Raw genomic sequence first — 25303 nt, forward strand, 5'->3', positions numbered from 1 at the left:
GCTTTACGAGGGCGGACCCGTGGGCGGGACAGAGCCGGGAGGAAGGTATTAAAGGCCGGACGCTTCCGGTGGAGAGGAGCTGTGGCGGGGCTTGCTGGGATCATGGCGGAGAATCACTGCGAGCTGCTGCCGCCGGCTGCGGGCGGCCTCGGGGCGGGGCTGGGGGCCGGCCTGTGCCGCCGCTGCAGCGCGGGGCTCGGCGCCCTGGCCCAGCGCCCCGGCGGCGTGTCCAAGTGGGTCCGGCTCAACGTCGGCGGCACCTACTTCCTCACCACCCGGCAGACGCTGTGCCGGGACCCGAAATCCTTCCTGTACCGTCTGTGCCAGGCCGACCCCGACCTGGACTCGGACAAGGTGAGGGCCGCCCGACTCCCTGTCCCGGGCCGGCGAGGCCGCGGCTGGTGCCCGGGCGCCCACCGCCCTCGAGGACCCCCGGTCGGCCCGCCTCGGCTCCCTGTCGCCCTCTCCGCTCCCCGGCGGAGCTTCCCCACGCCCCGGACCTTGCCGTGGATCCACTTTCTTTCCCCTCCAGGTTCTCTTGGGGCCCCGCTGTGTGAGCGCCTCCTCTGTGTCCCCGTGTACTTAGTGGCCCTGGAATCGGAGAGCCCTGGCCTCCTTCTCATCTTCTCGCATTCCAGACGTTTGACTTCACGTTGGCGTGGGGGGGTTGACACGGGTGACCTGCCTTTCCCAGTGACTTGCATTTAGAGAGTTGGCGCTCCGTCGTTTACAGCCACAACACGCGCCCACTCCGCGCTCGCAGAAGGGGCCGTCCATAGAGTAATTCTTCAAAGGGACGGTTGCGCGTACGAAGGGGTGACAAGGAGGGACCAGGTAGAAATGTTTTTTCAGGCTGCGTCCCCACTGCCCTCCCGAAAGGGTCGGAGTCTCTCGGTTGGTTTGCAGCTTGTTTTCCATTAAGTCCTCGTACTGTTGTGCAGATCATAATGGAAACTGTTTTCGATTATTATCTTTCTAAGACGTGTGTGGCTGAGGAAGAGCTGCTCAGGATCTGTAGGGATTGAAACTCCGAAAAGGCTCTGTTGTAAGAGTAGTTGTTACCTATATTTATCCCAGGCCGATCTCAACCTTCTAACTTTCCTGGGTCTTCTCAGTTGAGTGTGCATAATTGCACTTGGCTTTGTGCCTCGCCGGCTCAATGCTTGCCAGGCGTAGGTCTTCCCAGAAAGATTCAGCTCCCTCTTCAAGTTCGGAAAGGCTGACGGAGCCCATCCTCAGGGTGGCATGACGTTACGATCAGGAAACAGGAGCTCCTGAGTTACCATAAGACCACTTGTCGTTGGCAGAAATCAGGGTTTGAGATGCCAGCGCTCCAGACCCCGTCCCTCGTCCCTGTCCGCTTCCCCCCCTCCCCCGCCGCCCCGGTGCCGCCGCTGCCCCCAGCTGCTCCCACTGCTCCTTTGACCAAGCTCTCCACTCGGAGAAAATTGACCTCCCAGAAAATGGCAGTCCTCTCCAGGACAGAAATAGGCTTTTGTTTGCCGTGATTTTCCTTTTATGGTGAGGGAGTATGTTTTACTGTTTGTTTGTTTGTATTAAAACACTGGGCCACAGTGGTCATTCACTTGGGTTTCTACTCCAGAGTTCCTGTTTTGTATATTGAATCAGATTTTAAATTGCCCTTGTCCATTGGGTTTTTGGGTTTTTTTTTTTTTTTTTTTTGGTTTTTTTGAGGCAAAATCTCTTAATTCAGCATTAAAACAATTGATTCAGAGCCAATTAACTATAGCTTGCACAGTCCCTTTATTTTACTGTCTCAGAACGACTTAAACTATCCTGTAGTAACAGCCCTTTGGGGTTGGTAATTAACCCACCAGAAGGTATCTGCTGCAGTTGCTTCTTGTCCCTGTCGTGGGCTTACCCACATTTGATTTCCAAATTGTGAGAGTGAAATTTAGAACATGAAGGTAATGCAGCAGATACAGTTTCTGTCTTGTAGGATAGTTGATAGTAAATAAGGGTGAGTTTTTGTCTCGGGTAATGGGAATTTACCAGAAAGAGTAATGCTGATTCACATCAGTCAAGGTAGAAGAGTGCTTTACCTCAAAAAACACAACGTGTGAGATACTGGGTCTTCTCAGTGTCACCGCCCCCCCTTCTGATGAAAGAATGTCCCAGAGATTCACTCCTGGATAATTAGACCCTGAGTGAGGAAGCGTAGGCTGAGGGCGGAGGGGAAGGGGTGTTTGGAGGAGTGGGATGGCCAGTGATTATTACATGATGGAAGAGAAACAGGATGTTGATTCACTTGTAAAAACCTCGAAGACCTCACTTCATAGTTAAAATGAATGAAAGCATACCTGGCAGATGTCCAGTCATCTCAGACCTGGTGGAAGGTTCCTGCTGGGCACCTAACTAGTGTTTGTTGAGCTCCTGGGCTCCAGCAAGCTGGTGGTTGGATACGGGTTGGGTGGGGAGATTCGAGGGGGAGTTGTCCCAAGGGAGGGGAGACCAGAAACCTTTCGGGAACCTGATGGGTGGAAGTGAAGTTCACTGGGAGAGTGCCTGGAGCTTGCTCTTAAACACCCCAGAAGCCTGTGGGAGAGGTGGAGTGATGGTACGATTTCTGAAGCAGGCAACAGACAGGTTGTTAGCAAGGGTGGGGAGTGGGGCTGCAACTGGTCCCCCTCCACCAAAGTCCATGTTCCCTCTCAGGACTGAGCGTGGGACCAGCTCTGGGCTCCAAACCCTTACCCTTTTATCTCAGTGCTGACTCTGGGCCCATTGCTGCTGTGCGGTTCTCTTTATAGACGCCCAAGTATGAATTCTCACTTCCTCCTGGGGCTTCCACCAGCGGGGCTGTGTCTGGGGTATTCATTTCAGCATCTGCTCCCCTGCTGTCTGGGTCATCTTTCTCCCAGGTTCTTGTAAGGGGCGGGCCAGGTGTGACACTCCTTCCCGGAAGTGCTTTGTGAATACTTGATGTATGATTCATTTGGGTTAAGTCTCTTTGCTTTGCATGGTACCTGGCCCATTAGGCATTAATGAAAACAGCTTAGCATTTGTTTAGGGGTGAATCAGCCCTTTTCAGTGTGGAGGTGCTTTAGGAGTTAAAAGGGAAACAGGAAATACTGCTGTTTGGTGGTTGGAAAGTACTCAGATTAAGTAGGATTTGAGGTGGGTTCCCTCTCTGCCTGAGAAAACCTGAGCTTTTGTCCTTTGACGGGGCCATTGTCCTGCCTTGGGGTTGCAGATGCAGATGCTGTGGTGTCCATGGGTCTTTGAGGGCTGGGGCCATCACAGGGCGTCTGGTGACCTGTCACCTGCAGCTCTTGGCCTGTGCTCACTCCGGGTGTAGTTGGTGTTGGCAAGAATGTCAGGATTGGAAAGATAGTGGAAGGGATTTTACAGACACGGCCAAGTGATGAGGGATGTGGGTGGAAGTACAAACTTTTAAGTTGCTTGGCAAGAGAAGTGGGGATTCCTTAGAGTGGAAAGAGCAGATTATGTTCCGTGTAACTAAATCAGAGGCGAAAGGCTAACTTCCCGAATTCTGAAGAGCATCCCGGGCACCCACGAGAGCCGAGTCGTCCTGTCTGAGTCCTGGAGTGGGCGTCCCGAGACTCGGGGGTATTTCATTTCACGCTTTGGTCGGGGATGTGGCTCTGAGCATGTTCTTAGCCCTGACCACGTGCCGTGGTTGGTCTAGGACCCGAGCAGAGGGAGGGGCCCCTGCTCCCCTCCCCGGTACAGCAGGTGCTTACTGGCAGAGCCCACGTTACATCTCCACAGTGCACCTAACTGGACGGCCCCCCGGATCTGAAGCAGCCCGCGAGAGTCCAGGCCACAATGTCTTGAGAAAGGACTTGCCTTGAGTGAGAAGAGCTTGCTTCAGGGCATCAGACACAGGCCCTGGGCCTGCAATTGTCCCCACTGTCAGCCATCTGAGGGCAGCCTGGGAGGAAATGGTTGTCACTGCAAAGCTTCCTCTTTCTGCCCACTGCACAGTGACTAGGCTTGGTTTAGAGCCGGTCAGAATGCTGTGGCCCACCTGGTGATGGTGCAAATCGAGTTTTTTGGGGACACTGAGGTGCCCACTTGTTTACAGGGTGTCTGTGGCTGCTTTCACCTGTGAGTGGGTGCTCACAGTTCCCTTCCAGGGACGCATCAGTTCAGCAGTCCTTAAAGTCCTTTAAAGGAGCTGGCTCTGCACCCGGGGAGGTTTATGCATGGCCAGGGCACTCTCCCCGGACTGCGGAGCTTCAGAAACATCCGGTCTGGCGCTGGTGTGCTGCAGGTACTGGGGAGACGCAGTATCTTCTCTGGTGGCAGGGTGAGACTGGAGATTGGGCCTGACTTTGACCAGAACTTAACTCGCTGTGCGGCTTTGGGGTAAGTTGGGACACCTCTCTGAGCCTTAGTCACCGTGGAGCTGTGAGAGTTTAGGAAGGTGGTTCAGGTCACACCACCTCCACCCAGTGCCCGTGCTGGGTCCTTGCAGCAATCGGAGAGGACCCGTGGCAGTCTCCACTTTGTTAGTAGAAGGAATGCTCTTCTCTCCCCTTCAGAATTTGTTCTTGCTGCTGCTGTTTCTTACGCGATCTCTGAACATGCACAAACCCTGGTACTACCAGCAGGGAGCTCCTGCTCAGCCAGCCTCGAAGGGCAGTGTTGAGAGCCTGGCCCTCCTGTCTCCCGTCCTTCCTTGGCGGCCTCTTCGCAGTCCCCCCAGAGCTCCTGGCTGATCTGAGCACAGGCCCCAGCGAGCCTTCCCAGCCCTGGAGACTGGAGCCTGCGCCGTGGGGGCAGGACACAGCTTCCTGGGCAGCCACCGAGGTTTGCAAGAAACTTGAGGTCTTGGAGGCTGGAGAATGCGGCTCCAGGGTTCCCGTCCCATTGGCGCGCGTGTTTGGAATGGGCTTGAGGCATCCACGTGTGGGCGTGCACGAGTGTCTCTTCCCATCGTCCGCATTCTGGTGGGTTCTAGTTCCCTCAGCAGTTGGGCTTCTAGGATCTTGGCCCGGTTTTGCAAGTCAGGCTTGGGTGGCCATAGTTCCGGAGGTGATGAGCTGGGCCAGCTCCAGCAGAGAGATCGAGGTAGGTTTTTGAAGCAGGTAACAGGCAGGCAGCAGGGGCACCGACCGAGCCTAGTCACTGGGCAGTGGGCAGGAAGAGGGAGCGGGCGCGGTGAGGTAGCAGAGGAGCCTTGGGCCTGCCCTTCGGCCCCAGCAAGAAGGAAGGATGAACTCTGTACCAGATCTGCCAGCAGGGCCGAGTGTAGGAGAGAGCAGAGGCCACCTTGGAGCCAGCAGGGCGGTGGCTGTGGGGACAGCTGGCGGGGAGGGCTCGGGGGCCTCACGAGAGCAGTGGGCGAGGCGTGAACCACTGGCAGGGCGCCCCGGACGGCGGGGTCCTGCCTGCTGGCACTGAGTGGCTGGCGCGCCAGAGCCTGGAGCCTCCAGGCTTGAGGAGGCCTCGCCTCCGAGGCAGTGGAGGGGCATTGCAGCCAGGGACCCCGGGGCGGTCCTGCGTGGTGCTGGTGCTTCTGCCCCAGGTGAGCATGGTTCCCGCCTGTTTCCCTTGCTAGTGGACTTTCTCGCGCCAGCACTTTTGTTTCAGAGTCAGTGGTGTGACCTGTGTAGAGGATTTACGTGCAAGTGTTCTGAGACTGGACTGTGTCTAAGGAGGGGAACACCTGCGAAATCCTGGCAGATGGATGATCCCTTGCCTTGCGACAGAAGTGTTCACAGCAGCTGTGACCTGGATGGCCGGCCCTCGGGCTGCCTCATCCACTCAGCACCTTGCCCAGGAATGTCCCTTGGCCCCAGGGTGACCCAGCACCTGCGCCTGTGTGTGTACAGGTGACCTGGCGTCTGCTCTCAGTGCCCCCGGTCCTGCCGCACTGGGTGGGTCTCTGTGAAGCACCCCCGTGGATTCCTGGGGCCCTGTGGGACCCACCGTGGCTGAATCTGAGGCCTGTCTGCCGCAAGAGGAGCCCGGGGCCTTGCGGGTGGGTCCTTTCTCACGGGCACTTTTGTTTGCTTCTGGGCGAGCCTCATCTGGGTCGTGTATGTCATCCTAAATTGGGACATTCTGGGGGTTAGGGCCCTGGGAGCTGGGTGCTATTTGAGGTCTGAGGGTGTTTGTTGGCAGGGCCGGCACCAAGGCTGGAAATGATCTGGAACCCTGACACATGCAGCCCACCTCGGCCCAGAGCCCTGCTTTTCCTTTACTCCCCGGGTGGCTGTGAGAGTGTGTCAGAACTCAGCACACACGGGGCAACTCGGGGTTGTGTGGGGAACGCTAAGTCAGAGTCTGCCAGCACTCCTGGCAGCCTGGCCCGGCGAATCCCGGTGCCTGAGATAGGTCTGTCTGGTCTCTGGGTCTCCACAGCATCATTTGTAGTTGATGACGTCTCAGGCCTTTTCTGGACGGAGGGTTTGACAAACTAGAAAACAAAAAATTGAAGAGTGGAGGTTGAAGGTTTTGTGTGCGAATTTGGAATAGTCACTTAAAATGGATAATTTCAGAGTAAAAGCTAAGTATTTCTAATTAGGTTGATTGCAGATGTTGTGCACAGAGAATTCTGTGCGTTTACATTTAGATTTTAACGGGGAGATTTGACAGAATTTATCTTCCGTATAGCTCAGGACACTCAGCCCTCTTCATTTCCAGTCTCCAGTGGCTGTGCTTTTTCTCCCCACAACAAAGTGGTGGTGGAGTCCTGTTTCCTGGTGTGTTTGTGGAGGATGCGAACGTGATGGAACGGGGCCGAGTGCAGACGCTCCATAGAGAGCTCTCAGGCCAGCAGAGTTCTTTTCCATTTAGAATCTTGGTGAGAGTTTCACATCCCTCACTCTCCCTCCTCATCACCACTTCTAGGACCGTGTGGTTATGTTGCAGGAGCGGCTGACCCCTGGCAGCGAGCAGCCCCCACTTTATCCATGGCGCTTTGCTAGCAGTGCATTCGATCCTGCCCCTTGACCCCAACGGCTGGGTTTTACTTCTGGGTGCAGAGCAGGCAGGGAGAACCTCAGTCTCAGGGGCTGTTCACCAAGTGATGCAGGTGTGTTTCTGCCCCTTGCGGAGCATTGTTTCCTAACCAGCGATGTGGGCTAAGGATGCTGGGTGGGCTTAGAACGGAGTGGACACGGCAAGGTGGAGAAGGGAGGGAGTGGTTTCAAATCAGGGTGTCTTCTCTGTCTCCCCCTTTGTCGGGCCTGCAGGTTAAGTGTCTCCTGGGAGAGCATGTCATGTGGACTTGGCCCTGCCTTTGCCCACTGGCTCCTCTCGGAGAAATGACTGTGCTCACAGGACTTGTGGCCAGGGCGTGATCTCTGTGGCTTGGCCTTCTTCCTGCCTGGGGCTAGTGGCCCAGCAGCCTGAGCTTAGGGATGCAGGGTTCAGACTTCCCGTGGAGACCAGTAGCTCAGCCTTGGAGGTGGGGCCCACTAGCAGTGGGATCCAGCCGACCTGGGCATCGTCGGGCTGCCCTGCTCCAAGCGTGTGGACTGACAGCCTATGGGGAGTTGGCCCTCATTACATATTCCTAAGCCAAGGCCAGCTTCCTCTGTTTAAAGTCTTTAAGGTACACGTATATTTTTAAAGCCAGCACTTCACAAGTAGGTCAAAAGCTAATTCACTGAGAAGTGGGGAAGGTCAATCGAGGGAAATGATTTGTCAAGAAAGCAGTCTTAATTCTGGCTTTTTTACCAAAAAAAAAAAAAACACCAAAAAACTTACAGAGCTTGCCACTCTACAAATGTAGCACACACTTGTTGTATAAATTGAGGACAGGACAGAAAGAGGAGACGAGGGACCTGGGAGTCTTGCCACCAGCCAGCGTGCATGTCCTGCTCCCGTTCCCTGCTGCCGTTGTAAGTGTGAGCAGACCAGGGTCCTGCCTGTACGTGCTGTCACGGCGGAGCCGGGTGATATCCACGTGGTGTGGCGGTGGCCGCGCCCCCACGGTCCCCCAGTCGCCAGTGTAGATGGCACCAAGATGCTTTTCTCTGGGCTTTTGCAGAAGTGAGCCTAAGATTTATATTCTGAATTGGGGTTTTTTGTTTGTTTGGTTCTCCTTTTCTGTGTGGTGTGTTTTTCTTATTTCTGCCGTAGGCTAGAGGCCTTGGGGCTGCAGGCCCAGCACGGTACCTGAGGTGCTAAGGCCCCTGGCACCTGTGTCGGTGTGCCGGCCGCAGTCTGAGGGCCTGCCTGTGTGCGTCCAAATGATGGTCTGTGATCACCTGGCTAGCAGCCCAAGGTAAAGCCTGGTGGAGTTTTGGGGCTTGGTGTCGGGCCCCTGGCACTTGGTGTGGAAGTCGATACCTCCCTCTGACGAGCCTGGGTCAGAGTATGCGTCCTGATGCTGCCCCGGCCCCGCCTAACCTCGGAGTCCCTCCAATCAAAACAAATCCCCAAGAAGAAGCCGGTCCAGAGAGCCTTGGCGGGACTCTGTGGAAGAAGGCGCTCCTGAGTTTCCGTACGTGCTGCTCGGCGGCAGCCGGGCTGGACAGACTGGCTTGTCACTGGTGGGGGTGGCGCGTCCCGGGCACAGCCTGCCACGCAGGGCCATTCAGTGACCCCGCCGTTCTGGGTCCAGGCGGGTGGGCCTCCAGGCGGCCGCAGGCTGAGGGCTCTGTGCTTCCCTTCGGGGCCAGCGTGTTGGAGCCATCGTGAAGACAGCCACTGGGCTGAGCGCGCACTGCCTCAGAACGTGCCGGAGCTCAGGCCTCTCTGCACGGTGGAGGCACGGCGTGATGATGCCCCTCCTGTGCCCCTAGTCTGGGTCCGCAGGGGCCTGGGCCCGGTGTGACAGCGAGGCTCACTGGGGTGCGCTGAGCGCAGACATGAGCCCTGTCCCCATCTCCTCTTGACCTTCTGCCAGCTGTCTGTCGAGGCAGCAGTGAGCTGATGAATCATTTCTGAGCTTGGTGGTGTGCACTGGTCTCTCTTCGTGTGTGAGGGTGGGGGTGGGGATCAGCCCCCGACTTTATGGCCTCTTTTTACCAGTAAGAAGACTGGTCCACGGGTCCTTGTCTTGCTCGGAGAAGAGTAGGCGTCCAGAGAGACAGGAGACAGGGGCCCATGGGACAGTGTCTGGTGCTTCCTTAGGTGGGTGGGGTGGAGCACGAGGGTGAATGCGGGGGGTCTGTGTGCGGTTGGGTTGGCGCCTTGGGGGACAGAAGCCCGCAGGGGAGCAGGCAGTGGCCTGCCCTGGCAGGAGGTTGGGCTGAGTGCCCGGATCCTGCCCACTGAGCAGCAAGGCTCCAGGTCCCAGCACACTCACATCCAGAGCCCTAACTGACTTGACGTAAGAAGAGCAGGTTTGCAGTGGTGGACGTCGGGAAGCCCCTGGAACCTCCAGGCTCTGCCACACACGGCTGAGAAGTAGGGCCCTGACATGGTCTACTGCTTTACGGTCGGGATGCTTCCTGCCTCCCTGTATCTGTCCATCTGCTGTCGTAGGCAGCACATCCCAGAGCTCCAGGTACTCCCACCACCATGCTCGCCGCTACAGCGATGCTGACACACTGTCTTCTGTGGTCTCAGCTGGTCATGCTCCTGCTCAGGGTCCCCCAGGAGCCCGCCACACTGACTGCTCCACTGACTTATGGAGTTACCCTGGTGTCTCAGAGGGAGGCCTCCCTTGGGCCACGGGGAAGGGAGGTGGGCTTGCGGGAGGCGCTGGCATAGAGCGAGCTGCTGCTTGGGCCTTTCTTGCAGGCCTGCCCTCTGGAAGGCAGCCTGGGCCGGGCCCTGCCCCACATACCCACATCAGATATGCAGTGTCCTTGACGCAGTCTGCTCTGTGGCCTGGAGTGGATCCCAGGGTGCTGTCACTCCCCCCGAGACTGCTGTGGCTCTACTCTGTGGAGGTGTCCTTCAGGGACTGCCCCCATGCTCATGCCCAGGTCGGCGTGTCCACCTCCCCCGGCCTGGCTGTGATGGAAGCTTGCTGGCGGCTGGGCACAAGGCTCTAGGACTCAGGCCCCGGGCACCTCCAGGAGGAACCGGGGCCACCGAGTATGGGAGAAGCGCCTTCTGAAGGTCTATTTTGTAGATTGCTCAGACTCCGGAACCACTGCCCATGGGGTGTGGCTCCTTTGGTCAGCGATCCCTAAGAGGCCCTGGGGCCACCTTGCAGTGGAAGACAGGCCTCTTCACACAGTCCCTGTTCTTTGTGCCCCTGACCCCCTCCCCAGGGTGAGAAGGCCCTGCCACGGGTGTCTGGGAGGAGAGTCTGTGTGAGGTCCCTCGTGTTGGGCAGTGTTGAGATGCGTGGAGGCTGAACCATTCCTCAGCCACAGTCACCTCACTGCTGAGTAAGTAAAGGTCTAGACCTGAGGTGGTGACAGACGAGGGTGCAAGGCTGCCAACTGCCAGAGGCGTGCAGAGCCACCGACCTGGAGTCACTTGAGGGGTCCTTGCCTTCCCCTGCAGGACTCACAGTGTTCTCTTCTCTGTAGGATGAAACTGGTGCCTATTTAATCGACAGAGACCCCACCTACTTTGGGCCCGTGCTGAACTACCTGAGACATGGGAAGCTGGTCATTAACAAAGACCTCGCAGAGGAAGGTGAGTTGGGGACAGGGGCCCGGGGGATAGGCTGACTGGTCACTTGAGACACAGACCCCTCTGAGCCCGAGCCGCCCTGCGAGGAGCAAGCCCGGCACACCCTCCCCTGCAGAACTCCCAGGTGCCTACGTCCCCTCGCTGGCTCCCGGCTGACTCTCACCCATGCCCCACGGGGCAGCAGGCTCTTGTCTCTGGGAGGTGAGGGCTGCTGGCTGCCTCGTCCCCTATCTTCCTCCTGGAAGCAAAGACTTCACGGCCGAGTTGGGCCATCAGGACTGCTGTCAAGGGGGGAACGGGTCACCTGGGCTCTGGGCCGTGTCAGGAGCCTAGTTAGCGATGCTGCTGGGGCTGGGGCTCCTGCCCGGGGAGGCCGCCACTCTCACGGCTACTTTGGTTCACACGGTCTCGGACGTCGCCCCCGGGTAAGCCCTGTGGCTCTCCTTCCAGGGCGCCTCTGCACCCTCCCCTCTGAGTTCTGTTTTCAAACGGTGCAGCGCTGGGCGCAGAGAGTAGGGTGCTTCATGTATCAGGGGGCCCTGGGAGGTCCAGGCCCTTCCATTCCATGTGGGCTCTGGCCCTGCCGGGACTGAGGTCCTGTAGTGGCCGCCGGGCCTGAACGGGCTCACTCCTGGCGCTCTTGCCGCTTTGCAGTCCGCCCCTCTCCCGGGTCTCCGGACCCGAGCCCACATCTTTTGATGGGGCCCCCCGCAGACACGTGCACTTGCGTTGTTTGGGGCGCCTTCCTCTGTCCGGTTGCTGGAGCCGTCCATTCTAGGCTGCACTTCACAGCCTGTTCTCAGGGCGGCTTGCTGTGGACAGGCCCCTGCTGCCCCGCCTCATCCCCTGCTTGCCCCGAGAGTGCAGCGCTTGCAGCATCCTGGCGCCCACTCGCAAGGCGTCTTGTCCCCACCCACAGGTCTGAGGGGGACAGCAGGTAGCATAGCACCAAGCCTGCATTTTGTCACGTACACGGCCACACGCCATCCTGAGAAGAGACATCGTAGGTGCAGCTGCCCACCACCTAGGTCCCCCTCTGACTGTGCTGCCTGGGGACCTGGTTAGGACAGAGTCCGCAGCCCCAAGCTGCCGGTGCTGCCGGTGCGGGGACACTGCACAGCGCGAGAGGCCTGGCCGGGGCGGCCAGCACGGCCCTTCCAGAATACCCAGGAGGGGTCCTGGGGCCAGAAATTCCCTAAACGGGTGCAACACAAGTGGCAGCCTTAGGGAAGAAAGGCAGCCCTTAATTGGCCAGAGTCCTGGAGCTGGGAGCCACCCTCTCAACCATCCCAGCTTCCAGCTGAATGGGGAAACTGAGGCGCACCAAGTGACAGACTTGCATGAAGCCATCTGTCAGGCCCGGGCCTCATATGAGGCAGCAGGTGGCCCGCAGGCGACAGAAGGAAGGTCTCCGGGTTCCATCCAGGGGTGGCCAGGGCAGAGCTCGGGGTTGATGCATGTGCAACGGTATGCCCAGCTGGCCCCTGGAGTGGCACATGCCAGGAGTGTGTTCAGGAAATGGGCCCTTTGCCCATGATCCCGGGGCGCCCCACTGAAAGCCAGCAGTGTCTGCACAGGGTCCATTGGGACGGGGTTGAGGAGCTGCCAGGGGCCCGGGCCAGGCACGGGCCTTGGGTCCACAGAGGAACAGGTGCAGGACATTTATTCTCGGATCTGGTGAAAATTACTTTTTTTTTATTCTAGGAGTGTTGGAGGAAGCGGAATTTTACAATATCACCTCACTAATAAAACTTGTAAAGGACAAAATTAGAGAACGAGACAGCAAAACATCGCAGGTAAGACCAGTGACTAATACGCCTGCGGCTTCTGAGGTCTGCCATGGAGGCCCAGCTCACTCCCTCCCTTGGCGCTGACCAGGGGCACCCTCTGCACGAGGGCCCAGCCTTGGTGCTGTCCCTGTGGTGATTGTCTTCCTCGGGAATCATCCTACTGCCTGACAGCCTGCTCTCAGCCGTCTCCTGTGGCACTGCGGACTGGCACCGTAGCCTGCGTGCTGGGCACATTCATCCGTTCCTGCCCAGCCTGCCCTTAGGGAGCCCCACTCCAGGGGTAGGGGACAAACAGTGCCAGGGAGGAAAGTCCAGGGAGGGAGAACAGGGAGGCTTCCCATGTGGAATGGGTTGTGGACATCTCAGGGAGCGCATTGTAGCAGGGTGCAGCAGGTGCAAAGGGCCTGTGGCTGGCAGTGAGCTCAGGGGTAAATGGTGGAGGTGGGGTCCTGCAGGGCAGTGTAGGTTCCACAAAGACTTTTCTTTTCCTGGGAGAGAAGGGTGTAGTCAGCGTTCTGTGTACCCGCCTGTTGAGGCAGATCCCCATGTGGTGCCCATGTGTGCTTGGCCAGTCAGCAGTGCTGGAGCCAGTCCTCTGCTGCGCATTAGGCCAGAGTTTGAAGCAGGCCATGTCTGGCATCTTCTGCAGAGGAAGGTGCCGAAGGGGCTAAGGCATCAGTCTTTGCTGCCGCATCAGCTCCTCACTGGCTGGCAGAGCAGCGAGCCATCTCCCAGTGAGCAGCTCCCCCGGGGTTGCTGTGAAGTGGACATGCTCTCAGACCCGCCTCGATTACCTGGAGTCTTCACCCACCTGGCCTTTGGTGCCCCGTTGTATTGTGGGCTCTCCCACCGGGTGTCCAGCAGGCCCGAGCTAGAGCTCTTGGTCTTTGTGAGAGGCTGGCTGACCGCCTCGCTGCTCAGAGTGGCTGCTCCAGGCCGCAGTGCCCCCAGCCCTCCCTCCTGCAGGAGACCCGACCACAGGCTTCCCGGTCATCTCTGGCCATTTGCTGCCGCTTTCCCCTCTGCCCAGCCACCCCACTTAATAAATAGTATGACCCACACCTGCAGCACTGAGGCCTGTCTGCCTCAGTGTCCCCCCTCTGCATGGTGGGGGTAGAAGAGCTGCTCCTCGGGGCCCGGGCCGAGAGCACTGGTGTCATTCCCTGTCACAGATGAGGGCACTGGGGCTGTGTGACAGCCAGCGCCCTCTCGGCTGTGACCACTGTGGCCTGAGCCTCTGCCTTGAGGTCCCCGGTCGTGCTCGCGCTCTGTGTCGGTGCTGCCGCCTCCTACTGGAGGAGCAGCTCTGTGAGGGCAGCCTGCTGGCGGGCAAGTCCCCGTGGTGCTTTCCGCACCAGAGACCGTGCCTGGCGCAGCTCAGTGGAGGTCGGTGGAAGGGCACATCGCCGCATCGGCTGGCACACCAGCTTTTCAGAAGCCGCCTCACCCAGGGGAGGGCCTGGGTCCAAGCACCGTGTGTGGCTCCGCAGGCCCTTCCCGCTGTCCTGTCCCAGCTGCCTTCACTCGCGTCCACAGCCCTCACGTGCTCATGTCTAGCTCAGGGTGCCATTGGGATTTCAGGAGCATGACTCACTGAATTTTGCAATTTAGAAATAATGTTTGACGGTGGATGAAGAGGAGAAAAACAGCTGTTTGGCCTGTTCTGCTTTGCTGGATGTGTTTGGGGTCGCCCTGTGCACCGCGACCTGGGCCCGAGGGGCGCTAGCCTCCCCTGGGTCCCCTGTGGGACTATCCCCAACATTGGCCCAGGGACGGGGTTGCCGGGCTGGGCGCAGGAGTGTCATGGGGCGCGTGGGGCCCATCTCATCGTGGCTGTCACCCTCACAGGTGCCGGTGAAGCATGTGTACCGTGTGCTGCAGTGTCAGGAAGAGGAACTCACACAGATGGTGTCCACCATGTCTGATGGCTGGAAGTTCGAGCAGGTAAAGCCACAGGGACCAGTAACGAGGCATCGGTGGCCCGGGGTGGCCTGTCACTGTCCTCCGGCACCTCGCAGACCGTGGCCTGTGCCCTGTCATGACTGGATTGGTCACGGGTGTTCAGGTGGGACAGGTGGAGTTGTTCATAGGGCCCCCCCCTCCCCAAAGTCCCCGTCCCCGCTTCCCCCACCCTGCTCCCTTAGTTCTCCTTCTTACTTAGGCCCGTGCTTTGCAGAGACTGTTCTCTGTGCTTCCATCTGGCATCTCCGTGTGCGTGGGATTGACAGCCTGAGTGCATCCTGGCCTGGCCCCACCTTCCCGTCCCCTTGCAGCCCCTCCCGTGCTGGCTGAGCAGATGGTGGCTTGGGCTCTTTTGTGCTGCGGTTGGCACAGATGCCCTTCCTAGCAGGGCTTCTCTGTGGCCCCCCAGTCCCTTTCCTGCCCTCGGCTTTGCTGCAGCTGTGCCCTCCACTTTGCCGGCCTGGGTGAGGACGTGGGAGTGCTCCTTCCCTTCATGGAGCCCGGGCCCCCATCCTGTGCAGCTGCAGCCCACTGGCCGCGGGCCTGGGAGCACGTCCGGGATGCGCACTGATTGGCCAGTGCCTTTTGCACGAACAGCTCACCGTTCCTGTCCCTCAGGCAGGTTCAGACTAAGGTTCAGACTAAGGCTCGGACCTGTGACCCTGCCCAGCCCCCGGCCCAGGTCGCAACTGCTCTGCTCGCCAGGCCGCCTTGGGCCTCAGAGCTTTCTACCTCCGTCTGGTGCAGGTTCTGGCTGCAGTGAGCGGTCCTGCCAGGAGAGAGGGTGGGAAATTACAGGCCTCACCTCAGCCTCCCGTCTAATTAAGGCCACACCTTTTCTTTGGGTGTTTTGAAACATTGTATTGTACAGCATACTTGGAGTCCCCTTAAAATGTCACTAAGACAGCTGCAGTGTGTGTCCTCCCTCCACTCTCGGGGGCCCTGGCAGGGCAGCAGGGTAAGTGGCTGGTCGCGGCGGCCACCAGGCTGCTCTCTGTGTCCTCTCACAGTGTTGCCTGCGTGCTGGGGCTCCAGGTAGCATTTGAGCTCGTTACACTTGTGCCAGAGACCGTGCAGGGACAGAGGTCCCCTCCCATGCCCCTCGTGTTCTCCCTCGCCCTGCGGCCTGGAGAAGGGCTGGGGAGATGGGGGCTGCTGCAGGCGCCGATCAGGGTGTTGAACTGGTCTCCCTCGCTAGGGGCGAAGCGCCTCTGTAGTCCTCTGGCTGAGAGGGAGAATCTCCTGCCTCCTGCGTGGGCCTCTCACTTTCTCTCTGTGCTCAGCTTGAGGGCTTTGTGCTTAGCTCCTCTGGGTGGATCCCAGATCCATCACACACGCCACGTTCCTCTCTTGTTCCTGAGTCTTACCTGCTTTGCCCAGTTTGTCCCTGGAGGATGTCCGCCTCCTGATTCTTGCCAGCGAAACTCCAGAGCTAGTCCCGTTTGATGAGAAATGCTCTACTTCCCAGAAGCAGAAGCTGGGACTGCTGTGGAAAGTAGGGTAAGAGCCCAGAGTCCTGAGAGGTGTTGGCACCAAGCCCGGGGTCAGCCAGTGGTGAGCGCCGAGGTGAGAGCAAAGTTCCGAGGTTGGTTTGGAAGAGGCTTGTGTGCCCTGTGAGAACACGGTCTGCGTGCAGATCTGCGGCTCCGTCAGCTCACAGGGCTGGCCACCCCCAGGGTCTGCAGGTGGCAGGGCACGGCTCTGCAGAGGCAGGGAGCCGGGCTGGCCCGTGGTGTTCTCCCGTCTCTGGCCACACAGGCTGCGCTGCCTGTGTACTCTCCCTGCTTGGCCTTGCCCGCTGCCTCCATGCTGTTCTCGTCCTTCCCACGCTGCTTCCCGTGGTGCCCACCCCTGGCCCTCTCCAGCGTGTGCAGCCAAAGGGTGAGGGCCCTTCAAGGCATTTGTCAGCTCAGATATTTTGCCCTGGAAAGCCTCACGGTGGTGTGAGGACTCATTTTGCGTCTAGAAGCACATGAGCCCGTGGTGGCTCTGGGGTAGGTTGGAGCAGGCAGATCAGCCTGGAGTGTGTCCCCTTGTCGGGTGGCACCCACACCAGCTCAGCCTGAGGTGTGCGGAAGCCGCAGCCTGCCCGCATCCGTCTCTGAGACTCAGGCTCCTCAACCCTAGTCCCTGTACCCCTCCCCTCCCCACACCAGACTGTGTGCCCTTCTCGGTTAGTAGCCCTGCTGGGAGAAGGTCAGCTCTGGCTTCCCCTGCGAGCTCACCCTCAGTGCACGCACACTCAGCCTGTGCCAAGGCCTCGACTCTCACACCTGCTCTGAGCCGGCCGCCACTGCCCCCCCACCTCCCAGCACCAGGCCCCCCTCTTCTGTGAGCCCCACTGGAAACTCTGAGAGAGCTCAGTTTCCAGCCGAGATGCCCTGTCCATGTGTGGTATCCTTGTGGGGTGGCATGTGCGCATGTCTGTGCCATGTACGACTGTTTGGGGATCTCATTTTTCCATGAGTTCATCAGAAACCTCTTGGCTGAAACCTGTCCCTTCATCTCCCCGAGTGCCGGCTGTCTCTGACGTGGGCTCACGGGCTGGAGTCTCCCTGCTGGCGGGTGGGCTGGACGCGTGTGCTGCGCTCGCCCCCATGGGCTGCTCTTGTCTCCTCCCAGCTGGTCAGCATCGGCTCTTCCTACAACTATGGGAGCGAAGACCAGGCTGAGTTCCTGTGCGTGGTCTCCAAGGAACTACACAACTCCCCGTACGGCACGACCAGTGAGCCCAGTGAGAAAGCCAAGGTGGGTGACTGCAGGCAGGCGGGTGCTGGGCCAGCTGGGCACAGCTGTGGACCCTCCAGCTTCCGCCTGCGGAGGGGCTTGTGAAGTGGTGGGTGCCCTAGGCAGAGTGGGGCCCCCTGTCCTTGTGCTTCCGGCTGCACAGGCTGCCTGACGGCTCGTCCACCTCGTGCTCTCGTTCCTCGTCACAGAGTTCTTGCCTGATTGCATCAGCAGAGCCCCAAGGACACCTAGGTCACGTGGGCTGCAGGTGGTGGAGCAAGGGGTCTTTGAACAGGGGCCTCCCCTTGAGGCGAGCCCCTGTGGCTTCTGCAGCCCACTCCCGCTGCGCATACCTCTTCGGACAGGCAGAGTTGTTTCCAGAAGCTTGTCTTTTAAGTGATGCCATTTTGGAGGGTTTTTCTGGGGACTTGAGACATCCAGGCTGGAGAGTGGGTTCCCCCAAGTGGCACCTGCCTTAGCCACATCCGTTCACGTCTTGGGGGTCATGTTTGGTTTGTAAAGGGAACAGCAGGTCCTGCAGAAGCTCTGATTTTCAGACTCAGCCCAGGCCGTCCCTGTGTGTACCCTGGCTCCCTGCTGGGCATTGGTGCTTCTGTCTCCCAAGGAGGCCAGGAGCGGCCAGGGTACACACAGGACAGCCTTGCCAGCTATTTTCAGCAGCTGGCGTCTCCTCTGGGGTCACTCACTCCAGATGCTTCTGCTCCAGGCTGGCTCCACCTGGCAGGACTCCTGGGCCTCGGAGGGTGGCGGTGGCCTGCCAGCCCTGCAGCCAGCTCTGAGGGGAGCCGAGGAGGTGGGGACGGGGCTCTGGCGGGCACCCCCATGAGGGCCCAGGGCCATGGGGTACTTGAGTGAGTGCAGGAAAGTCCAGAGCCCAGAGGATCATAACTGATGACGTTAAATCAGGGGCTCCTGACGCTTCCTCACACTCTCAGCCCCCCAGGTGTCCTCTGGTCGATGCCACCAGCCCAGAGCTGCACTGTGACCCTTCTCGGGCCCTCCTTGGAGGTGTGGGCTTGGGCACAGACAGCAGAGTGCCCATGCACGTTAGCCTTCCCCTGGTGGCTGTCCTTACGGGGCTCATGGCGGCATGAAGAAGTCCTGTGTCTTCACGACAGGCGACTGTCCAGCACCCGGGTGTCCCTGCCCTGGCCTGCAGCGCCATAGCTGCACGTGTGGTGTCAGGGCTCTCCCCCACCTCCCTGTCCAGGATTGTGCTTCCTGTTGAGTCTGGGGTAGAAAGTGACCGCCCCACGCACAGAGCCTTAGTCTCGCAAGGAGGCACATCTCTCTGAGCAGTTGCAGCGTTCTTGTGGGAGTTGTTCGTTTTTAAAAGCTTTGCTTTCTAAAGAACCTGAAAAGTTTTCATGGCTGTGCTTTACCAGGGTGGCCACCTGAGCTCATTGCCCTCGGGTAGCTTTTCTGTTGCAGAAAGGCTACGTCTGTGCTGTAAGAGAGCTCCAGGCATGACCCCGAATCCCTTTGCTTTTGAAAACGTGCCCTGTTTTTCTCTCCAAAAATACCTGGGTCTGAAGTGTGGCAGCCACTGTGTCTTCTAAACGGAGGCGGTGGCAGGAGCTCCCCAGGAGGCGGAGCGTGGCCGGGCCTCCAGAACGCCGCGGAAGACCGTGGGGCTGGATTGGGGGTGGTGATCTGGGGACGTCGTGCGCAGCCTGGTTGTAGCAGTGCTCACCTCGGAGGGCGCTGAGGGTCAGCCTCCCTTTTCAAGGCCACCGCCGGTCCAGGGGCCTCCGAGACCCCTCTGCCAGTCTGAGATTTGCTGGCAGGACTCACTGAGGGGACTCTGCGGTACGGTTTGTTGTCAGAAGAGCAGAGAGGGAGGGCTCCGGTCCAGAAGGGAGGGCGTGGGGCCGAGGCCTGGAGACCTGTCAGGACAGGTGGTAGCACACAGAGAACATTGCCCACCAGGGATGTCCCTGCCTCCCTGTCCAGGGATTTTACTGCTCTCGGTGACATAAATAAGATCGATTGATAACTGATTGATGACTGATCCGTTTCCAATCCCCTGGCCAACTGAGCCCACCCCTATCACGTTCTTTGACCCATGTGGCCTGGAGGTCACAACCTTTACAGGGCCAGCAGCAAAGGCCACACCTCTATTTGGACAAGGTCCAGGTCTTTACTAAAAAGAGAGAGGGAAAAGTCTGGAATCTTGGGAGTGCCAGGCCTGAGGACAATGGGGCGCAGGAGACGCCTACGCCCCGTGTTTTCCTCCATGGCACGTCTGGGCATGTGGGTTTGGGGCACAGAGATGAGCCCGTCTCTGCTTCACCACCCGGCACAGAGGGGTTCCTGCCCCCGAGCGCCCACGCTTGCCGCCGCTGTGGGCAGACTCGGTCTCTGTGGGCAGGCTTCCCCGGCCGCCGCTCCCTCCCAGCCTGCACTGACGGTGCCCTCTCTTCTTCTCCCTTGCTGCATGCTGTGTGCCGAGCCAGAGTGACGACGAGAACACAGGTCACGATGGGGATGACTCAGATTAAGTGTAAATGTCATGGTGAGCTCTGTCACCCTTTCATTGACCACTCGCTTTAGTCTCCTTGACGCTAGCCCTTCCTCCGCTCCACTTTCCGTTACCTGTGGTGGACAGGACCTTCCGCGCTAGAAGCTGACTGTAGATGTGCGGTGGAGCCAGCCTGTGTGGGGCAGGGGCTGTCCGTCTGTGTCCTTTAGGATGTCTGCGTGGGTGGCATCGGGGCCTTGGCTGGGCTGCCAGAGAACCCTGTGTGTCGGGCTTTGGAACGACTTCATCACCATGGATGTCCGTGGGCAAGGACACGGGCCTGCCCTCCTGTCGCTCTGCCATGGGCTCAGGGCCTCAGCCAGGGCTGTGCTCTCCCCTGAGCCTCAGGAGAGGGGTGCTGATAGAGAGGAGCCTTGTGAGGACCTTCTTTCCGTTTGCCCTGCAATGAGGAGCTCCACAAACGCTCCCTCAGTCCCCACCCACCGCTCACATCCCTGCCGCCTCCCGTCCCTCTTCCCGTCGCCTGGGTCCAGAGCCCAGCTGTGCTCACCACTAGCAGAGGGCAGGTTGCAGGTGGGAGAACCACGCATCATCCGTGGGGCTCCCCTGCTCCCTCCAGGCCCCCCCCCAATGCCCTGGTCGTGGGCCAAGCCATGCAGATGGGGGCCCCTCAGCTTCTGCCCTGGGAGATGTCGGGAAAGGCGTGTGGCCAGCCAAACCCCGAAATGACCGCCCAGCCATAAGAGGTCTGGACTGGAGATTGCAGAGAGTGGCATTTACATTTTTAGTTACTTTTTGGTGTTTATATACGTATACAGCATTTTCACTTTTGCCTCTTGATCCACCAGTGCTCAAATATTTGTCCCTGGGGCGCCTGGGTGGCTCAGTCGTTAAGCGTCTGCCTTCGGCTCAGGGCGTGATCCCGGCGATCTGGGATCGAGTCCCACATCAGGCTCCTCCTCTTGGAGCCTGCTTCTTCCTCTCCCACTCCCCCTGCTTGTGTTCCCTCTCTCGCTGGCTGTCTCTCTCTCCATCAAATAAATAAAATAAAATCTTTAAAAAAAAAAAAAAAAAAAAAAAAAAAAAAAATATTTGTCCCTGGCTCTCGGAGACAGTTTGCCGAGCCCTGGTCTGGATGAGCGCAGTCCAGGAGATACGCAGCACGAATCCACCTGTCGTTGAGAAAGTCAAGAGAAATGTGAACTTAAGCTAATACTATTGATTCAGTATGTACAGAACCTCCGAAATCACGGCGGTGTTTTACTCTCCTCACGGAGTCTCTGGAAGCAGACGCGTGGTTCGTGTCTGTGGCGCACGTCTGTTCGGAGCGGCTGCGCCGCGTGCTCAGCAGGCGCCTGACCTGACCTGTCCGGCTGGACGGTGAGCGCGGCTCGCAGCCTGTGATAGGAGCCCAGCTGGGCGCTGGGGGAGCCGGTGGGAGCCGCTTCGGGGGCCCTAACTCAGGCGCCTGGGCGGCAGGAGGGGCTGGTCTCACAGCAGCCCTGGCTCCGCACAGTGAGGCAGTGGCCCCCTGCCTGGACCCGTCTGAGGGGGTGCCGCCTAAGGGACGCAGCTGGTCCCTGTGGTCGGCTCAGGCCCGGCTGTGGGACGTGGCCCAGGTAAGAGCCCATCCTGGGCAGAAGGGCTGTGACTGCCACAGGTCTAGGACTGGTTTTCCGTCCTCAGTAGGAGACAGCTGTTGGAGCTCACTCGGGGGGGGGGGGGGCGGGGGCAGCGCAGGGGCAGCCCCTCCAGTGTGGTCTCCTTTCTCCAGGCCACGTCCTGGTTGCACGGGCTTTATCCTCTCCACGGTGGACTCAGACACTCCCTCTCCTCTGCCGGGCTCCCATGAGGGAGGGACAGCTCTTCACGGGCTCCCACAGATTCCAGCTTGCCCTACAAACAGCATAGATGATAGGGCTGAGACCAGACTTTGGGAACGGCAGGGGTCTCCGTGTGACCATCCCGGGTCCCCTCCAAGACCGCATCACTCTGACAGGGGCCATCTGGGCTGAGGACGGACGTTCACTCCGGGGCGCTGCTCTCCATCACAGTGGAAGGTGCACCTTACAGGGAGCGGAGTGGGGTCCAGGAGGTGGGCGCAGAGGGCAGGAGAGCATGAGGCCATGCCAGCCGGGTGTTCCACAGCCCTCAGGGCACAGGCCCAGGGGTTGGCAGGGGTGTGTAGGGCACAGGCTGCAGTGGCCCTCAAGAACTTGGGCCTACTTGAGTGCTTCAGAACAAGCCCTTGGCAAACTAGTGCCTGGTTCCCCCGCGCCTGTGGCCTTGCTGCTCTGGGCAACCATCCTGCACTGGGAGCAGGTAGTAGGGACTGGTGGGGCCTCACTGGGAGGCCGTGAGCTGCTTTCTGGCCACAGGGTCCATGTGGGCCTGGACATGGTGTGAGCAGGCTGGCCCCTCCCAGGGCACAGTCCCACGTTGTCCCTGGGTCTGAGGCTCAGAAGCAATTTCCCCAGAGCCATATCTGGCTCAGTGCCGGAATTCAAGGGGACTAGCTCTTGCATGGCCAGTGCCGTGGGCCACCATACAGCACTGGCCTTGGCTGGGGTGGGCCAGGCTGCGACTTGGGCATCTCTAGTGGTTACATGGTACTGAGCAGCCGTAGTGCACGTATCGATCGAAACCACAAGAGATCTGTTGGCTCTGAAGCCCCCACCCAGGGACACAGGGTGGTCCTGTCCCCTCTGCCTGGGCTGCATGGGGCTCAGCTCTGTAGGTATCAGCCCGTGCTCAGGGCTGAGGGAGGCTGGGGCCGAGGAGGGGAGAGAGGGACAGGGACAGGCATGGTGGCCAAGGGGCAGTGGGCTCTGCAAGGCTGCAGAGGGGCTGGCACCCTTGAGGCAAGGAGGCCAGTGCACTGAGAAGCAAAATGTGAGGCCTGCCAGGCCACGTGTGGGCTGAACTGGTGGGTGTAGAGGTGATGGGGCCGGCTTGAGGGGACATGGTTTATGATGGGGCAAGGATGAAGAGCAGGTTGAGGCCGGGACTGCTGATACCCTGGGACCCCGATGGTGCATGCATGTGGCAGCCCATGATCTAGCTATGCTGGAAACTCAGGAGTTGGTGCCCATCAGGTGGGCTCTGGCACCTGCAGGAGGAGAGCAGGGGCGGCCATTGGGGGAGAGGCTGCCAGGGACCTCTGGGTGCTTTATAAGGAGCCAAGTTCCAAATGTCCCTGCACCCCCACGTCTCAGGCCTCTCCGAGGTGGCCCCGAGAGGCGCCTGGTAGGGAGCAGGCCAGCTGCTGTGGTGGGAGGCGGGGGCGTATGTGTCTGCCGTGGGTTGGGATGGAGATCTGGAGGGACGCCTGGCCAAGGGCCAGGAGGTGGGTGGGTTGGCCAACCCTCACAGCAAGGGTCTCCCAGCCTGTTCTGCCCCTGACCCTCAGTGCCGGCCTCCTCAGCCCCCGGAGCCTCCTGCAGGTGGACGTGGGTTCCTGGGCCCTGCTCCTGGAGCAGGTGCTTTGCTGCAGGGCCTCGAGGCTCCCAGCCGGCCATGGGCTGCAGCCCCGTCCACCCCCTGGGTCCTCATTGTTTGTGTTTGGCGTTTTCAGATTTTGCAAGAACGGGGTTCAAGGATGTGAGAAGCACAGTGTTGACAGCTGAAGAAACATTTTATCTTGCCCCAAGTTGCAGCGATCTGCCATGTGGAGGAAGCTTGGCCGTGAGAAGAAACCTGCGTTTGACAATTTCTCTATGGAGATCTGGGTGTGGATCCTTTTTTTTGCCTCTGAGGTGGGCGGTGAGAGACAGGACCAGTTGTCTGAGGCCGGGCATCCCCACTTGGAGCAGGCATGCTGGCCAGGTGGGTGTCCCCACGGGGGCCTCCGCGCGGTGTTCCCCGTGCTGCATGGGCCTGAGGCAGGATGCTTCCAGCCAACCCCTGTCATCACCGAAGGTCATTTAAAGGACAGCGCTCTTGGTGCTAACATAAACAGTCTGTGACGGAGCCTGGGCCTTGCTGGTAGGAAGTGGCTGCAGCACCAAGGCCCCAGGCTCTGGGTGCCCGCTGGTCACCCACACACCACCACGCCCTGGTCCTCGGGTCAGGGAGTCTGCTCTGCCTTCCCGGCGGGAGTGGTCGGCAGTTTCTTGCAGCCCCAGTGGGTGACTCCTGAGAGAGGCAGCCTCCGTGTGTTCACTACTTCCCAGGCCTTGGCCCTGAGGCCTGGCCTCCTTCAGAGCCAGGCTCCCGCGGCCTGACCCAACCTGGAACAGTCGAGGCTTCTCCACTTGTATTTTCCAGGCAAGAGAACTTTGCATCCCTTCTTACCCAGTGTGGACGGACTATCCAGCATTTTTACTCTTTAGAAATGCCTACAAGTGTTGCTGCATTTTGGACTGAGGTGTTAAGTCATTGGAAGGGAGGTAGCGGTTTGTCTGGTGCGGCCCGGCTGCGGGCTTTTGGGGGGCTGCTGCTCGTCAGTGCCTTTGTCTCACCTGGGATGGAGGTCGGGGCGGGAGGCCTGTCCACCTGGCTTCCGGAGCTGAGACTCCAGGTCACACTGAAAACCGGATGTTTACAGTGCATCACACATCTCTCCCTCTTGCCGGCTCGCTCGTTTTCTTTGTCTAACTATGCAGTTCTCTCTGGGGTTTGGGGTGTTTGAGACTCACGTGACCTGCACGGGCTCTGCCTGCGGAACATGGCACTGGAGCGACTCGAATCCCTATGAACAGCGCTGCTCGCATGCTTTGAGGACAGACCTTTCCTGGCTGTCGGGGGGGTGGGGGGTGGCTCAGACGAGCAGCTGTCCGCTTCCTCGCCAGGGCCGCTGTGCACTCTGACCACCGCCGAGTGGGGCCGAGGCTCGGGCGTGCTTAGTTTCCAGTGCTTCCGGAGGCTTCTTGCCTGTGCCCTCCTCTTTGCCAATAACCTGATTAACCGAGTTCTCCGGCACCCAGGACTTACCTCCTCCTCTCTGTAAGGTCTCTTGTATGTTGTTAAATGTTTGGCTTTAGATTCATCGCAAGCTTTCTAGAGGGCACATCTAGGCCCCGGCAACCGTCCTGTCAGTGAGCCCGGGGCGGGGCATCCCCTCGTTGGCCTCGGGGTGTACCTGTGGGCGCTGCTGGCCACGTAGCGTCGTTTGATTTATGACCTTGACATAATAGATAGGCTTGTGGTTTTTTAATTTAAAGATATTAAGACTTAATTCACTAAAATTTATTCTAAGGGGATATTTATACTTTTATACTTTTTTAGGTATCCGTATTTTATCAGCTTACAGTTTAATGCCTAAGTTTCCCCTGAAAATAGCAAATAAAATTGTGTATTTATGAATGAGAACAACTGTTAGTGTCTCAAGATGCGTGGAGAGGCGGCTGCCAGAAGCGCTGCCTGGGCTCGTGGGGGGCCTTTCGGTGAGCCACCCTGTGAGGGGCCTGAGGGGCCTGCAGGGGCCAGGGCTGGTGCACGAGAGCAGCACGCGCCCGTCCCCCACCTCAGCCAGGCCCTGGGGACAAAGTACGTCCTCCAGTGACATGTTTAAAGCCCCAATGCCTGGTTGCGTGGAATGTGTGCTCCTGTCTTGTCTCGCCCCTCCCAGAAGCACCAGGTCCTGGGGTCCTAGGGCGCCTCCCACAAGGCCCTGCCGGCTGTTCTTTGAAAGCTCTGGGCTGCCCCCCACACTCAGGGGACATTCCTGTTCCTGTTTTCCCTGGAGCGCTCCACCCCCCCCCCACCCCCGCCGGTGGCTGCCCAGACCCCCAGCCTTGTCCCAGTGTCCATCCTGCTTGCAGGAGTGCTGCGGCCTGGCCAGGGC

General features: G+C 59.2%; 1 protein-coding gene across 1 annotated transcript; it reads left to right on the forward strand.

Annotated features, from left to right (window-relative positions):
• Positions 1–91: 91 nt before the first annotated feature.
• On the forward strand, positions 92–24828 carry KCTD5 (potassium channel tetramerization domain containing 5). Its single transcript, XM_026485536.4, has 6 exons — positions 92–354; positions 10431–10539; positions 12241–12332; positions 14175–14270; positions 16911–17036; positions 23093–24828. The coding sequence occupies exons 1-6, from the start codon at positions 103–105 to the stop codon at positions 23120–23122; spliced, it is 705 nt and encodes a 234-aa protein (XP_026341321.1). The 5' UTR covers positions 92–102; the 3' UTR covers positions 23123–24828.
• The last annotated feature ends 475 nt before the right edge of the window (positions 24829–25303 follow it).

The sequence above is a fragment of the Ursus arctos genome, unplaced genomic scaffold (genome assembly GCF_023065955.2).
Source record: "Ursus arctos isolate Adak ecotype North America unplaced genomic scaffold, UrsArc2.0 scaffold_2, whole genome shotgun sequence".
In the NCBI taxonomy this organism is placed as follows: Eukaryota; Metazoa; Chordata; class Mammalia; order Carnivora; family Ursidae; genus Ursus; species Ursus arctos.